The sequence below is a fragment of the Lontra canadensis genome, unplaced genomic scaffold (genome assembly GCF_010015895.1).
Source record: "Lontra canadensis isolate GAN:19392208 unplaced genomic scaffold, GSC_riverotter_1.0 scaffold2, whole genome shotgun sequence".
Taxonomy (NCBI): domain Eukaryota; kingdom Metazoa; phylum Chordata; class Mammalia; order Carnivora; family Mustelidae; genus Lontra; species Lontra canadensis.
This window is the reverse complement of record NW_022630996.1, coordinates 51,727,572-51,729,702: the sequence shown is the minus strand read 5'-3', so window position 1 is coordinate 51,729,702 and position 2,131 is coordinate 51,727,572. Positions and strand designations below refer to the sequence as shown.

At 43.9% G+C, this 2,131-nt stretch overlaps 1 protein-coding gene across 1 annotated transcript; it reads right to left on the bottom strand.

Moving 5' to 3' along the window:
* Nucleotides 1-395: 395 nt before the first annotated feature.
* On the bottom strand, nucleotides 396-1,518 carry LOC116877311 (immunoglobulin-binding protein 1-like). Its single transcript, XM_032873955.1, is given in 3 exon segments — nucleotides 396-1,230; nucleotides 1,233-1,333; nucleotides 1,335-1,518. Coding segments are annotated over 3 exon segments (1,008 nt in total). The 5' UTR covers nucleotides 1,505-1,518; the 3' UTR covers nucleotides 396-493.
* Nucleotides 1,519-2,131: the final 613 nt, after the last annotated feature.

Sequence of the window (2,131 nt, the reverse complement as noted above, 5' to 3'; positions counted from 1 at the left end):
TCAGCTTTATTAAGGGAAATACAATATTTTAACATATGACTTTTGAGTTGTTTTAGTTCTAACTATAAAATTCAAGATAAAGCTAGATATAATTTAAAAGTCTTTTCAACCAATTTTACGGTTTTGAGAATATACCAGGGAAACATTACAATATATGAGACATTCTAAACTTTTTTTTAAATATTTTATTTATTTATTTGACAGAGATCACAAGTAGGCAGGCAGAAAGAGAGAGGAAGGGAAGCAGGTTCCTTGCTGAGCAGAGAGCCCAATGTGGGGCTCGATCCCAGGACCCTGGAATCATGACCTGAGCTGAAGGCAGAGGATTTAACCCACTGAGCCACCCAGGCACCCTGAGACATTCTATACTCTTTTTTTTTTTTTTAAATTGTTTGACACTTTATTTTGCCTTTGTTGTACACAGCTGAAGCAGGAGCCTGGGGAGGGGAAGATGTGACTCCTGGAGTCCCATCTTGGTCTTGTTGTGGGAGGGCTAACCCATGTTCTGTCGGTTGCCATAGCCCCTAGGATGGGTGTCCTTCCAGTCATCCCACTCCCGAGCTCTGTGGAGAGCTTGTTCATCCTCCTCATCCTCCTCCTTTTGTTCCTGATCTTCCTGTTGCTGAGTACTTCTTTTGAGCTCTGCTGGTGGTGTCTTGGCTATGCCCTGATCTGGTAATGCTCCATATTTCCGATGCTGATCGTACCAGTCATTCACCGTCATAGATGCCAGACTTGGATAACCAGCTCCAAATACTTTGGCTTGGGCCACATTCCGTGTGAGAATGAAGGGTTTCATTGGAGGCCTGTCCTGACGAGCTGAATGAGAAGTTGATGCCTCTGGTGAGGAGTCTTTTTCTCTCAGGATCTTCATCTCCTGGTCAATGCTCTCAATCTCTTCTAAGCTGATACCAATCCACCTTCGAAGGTGAAGGAGGTCATACTCACGAACACGCTCATCATCTGCTTGACCAGTTTCCACAGCAGATTTCAGTGCAGACAACCTATGCTCCACTTCCTTCTTCTGCCTGTATCTCTCTATTTTAGCCTGTCTCTGAGATGCCATAGCAGCGAGGCTAGGATAGGCCATGGAGGAACTAGCAGTGCCATTATCAGTTGAGTTGTTCTTGGTTTTGGGCAGCTCAAACTCTGCCACATGATAGTACTGGCACTGAATTAAGTAGTTTAAAAAGTGTTCTCGAGCCCACTGCAAATGATCTAGACGCTTGCTGGGTTGACTTGTTTCATGGTGAGCGCTCCTTGAAATGCTGGCACCATCAGGTACTTCAGGTCGGTGGAAGCAATCTCTTCCAAATCTTCGTTTCGGCTGAAATAACATTTCGGAAGCCTTCTTAAGGAGGTCTAGTCCCTTGAACACCTTTTCCCGGATCACTCGCGAACCGGTGGGTTCAGTCGCTACTTCCACTTCGTCTAGAAGCTGCTTGCTGGTTTCGAACAGCTCGGGGAGCCGCGGCAGCAGCAGCTCGTCTTCGGCTGTTGCCATCTTGCGGGAGGGAGGAACGCCGACATTCTATACTCTTAAAGCTGCTTGGAATATCTCTTTTGCTCACTCTATTTGATGTACAAGAATTTAGTTCAGGTTTTGAACTTAAATATTCTGGAATTCTGAGAGAGATGGAATCGCTAATGAAAAGGCAGTGATTGCACAACCACTGTTTCACACATATACTTATACAGAATAATAGGAAGACAGAACAAAATAAAAACCAAAACCAACCAACCAACAGACCAACTAACAGCACTGTTCTTTGCTTACTGATGGCTGACCAGCTTTTTCTCCTACCCTGTCTTTTACATGAGCCACTTATCTCTATAGTATCCTTGGTGTTTCCTTGGTAACGTTCCTTTTGTGTGATACAATATACACAATGCTGATCTTTTCCCATAGCCTGTTTGGAGTATCAGTTATTATGACAGGAGAATTTTCCAGCAGTCCACACTCTGTTGTTTTGGGCCTAACATGATCCAGGATATAGGAAGATCCTAGACAAAAATCAGAGCAATTCACACTTTCCAGTCCAGAGTCACTTAACTTGAATCAGATAAAACATTTTCCTGCTTGCAGAATGTTCAAATCACTTATCTCTAAAAGGGAGTCAGAGATGGTGCT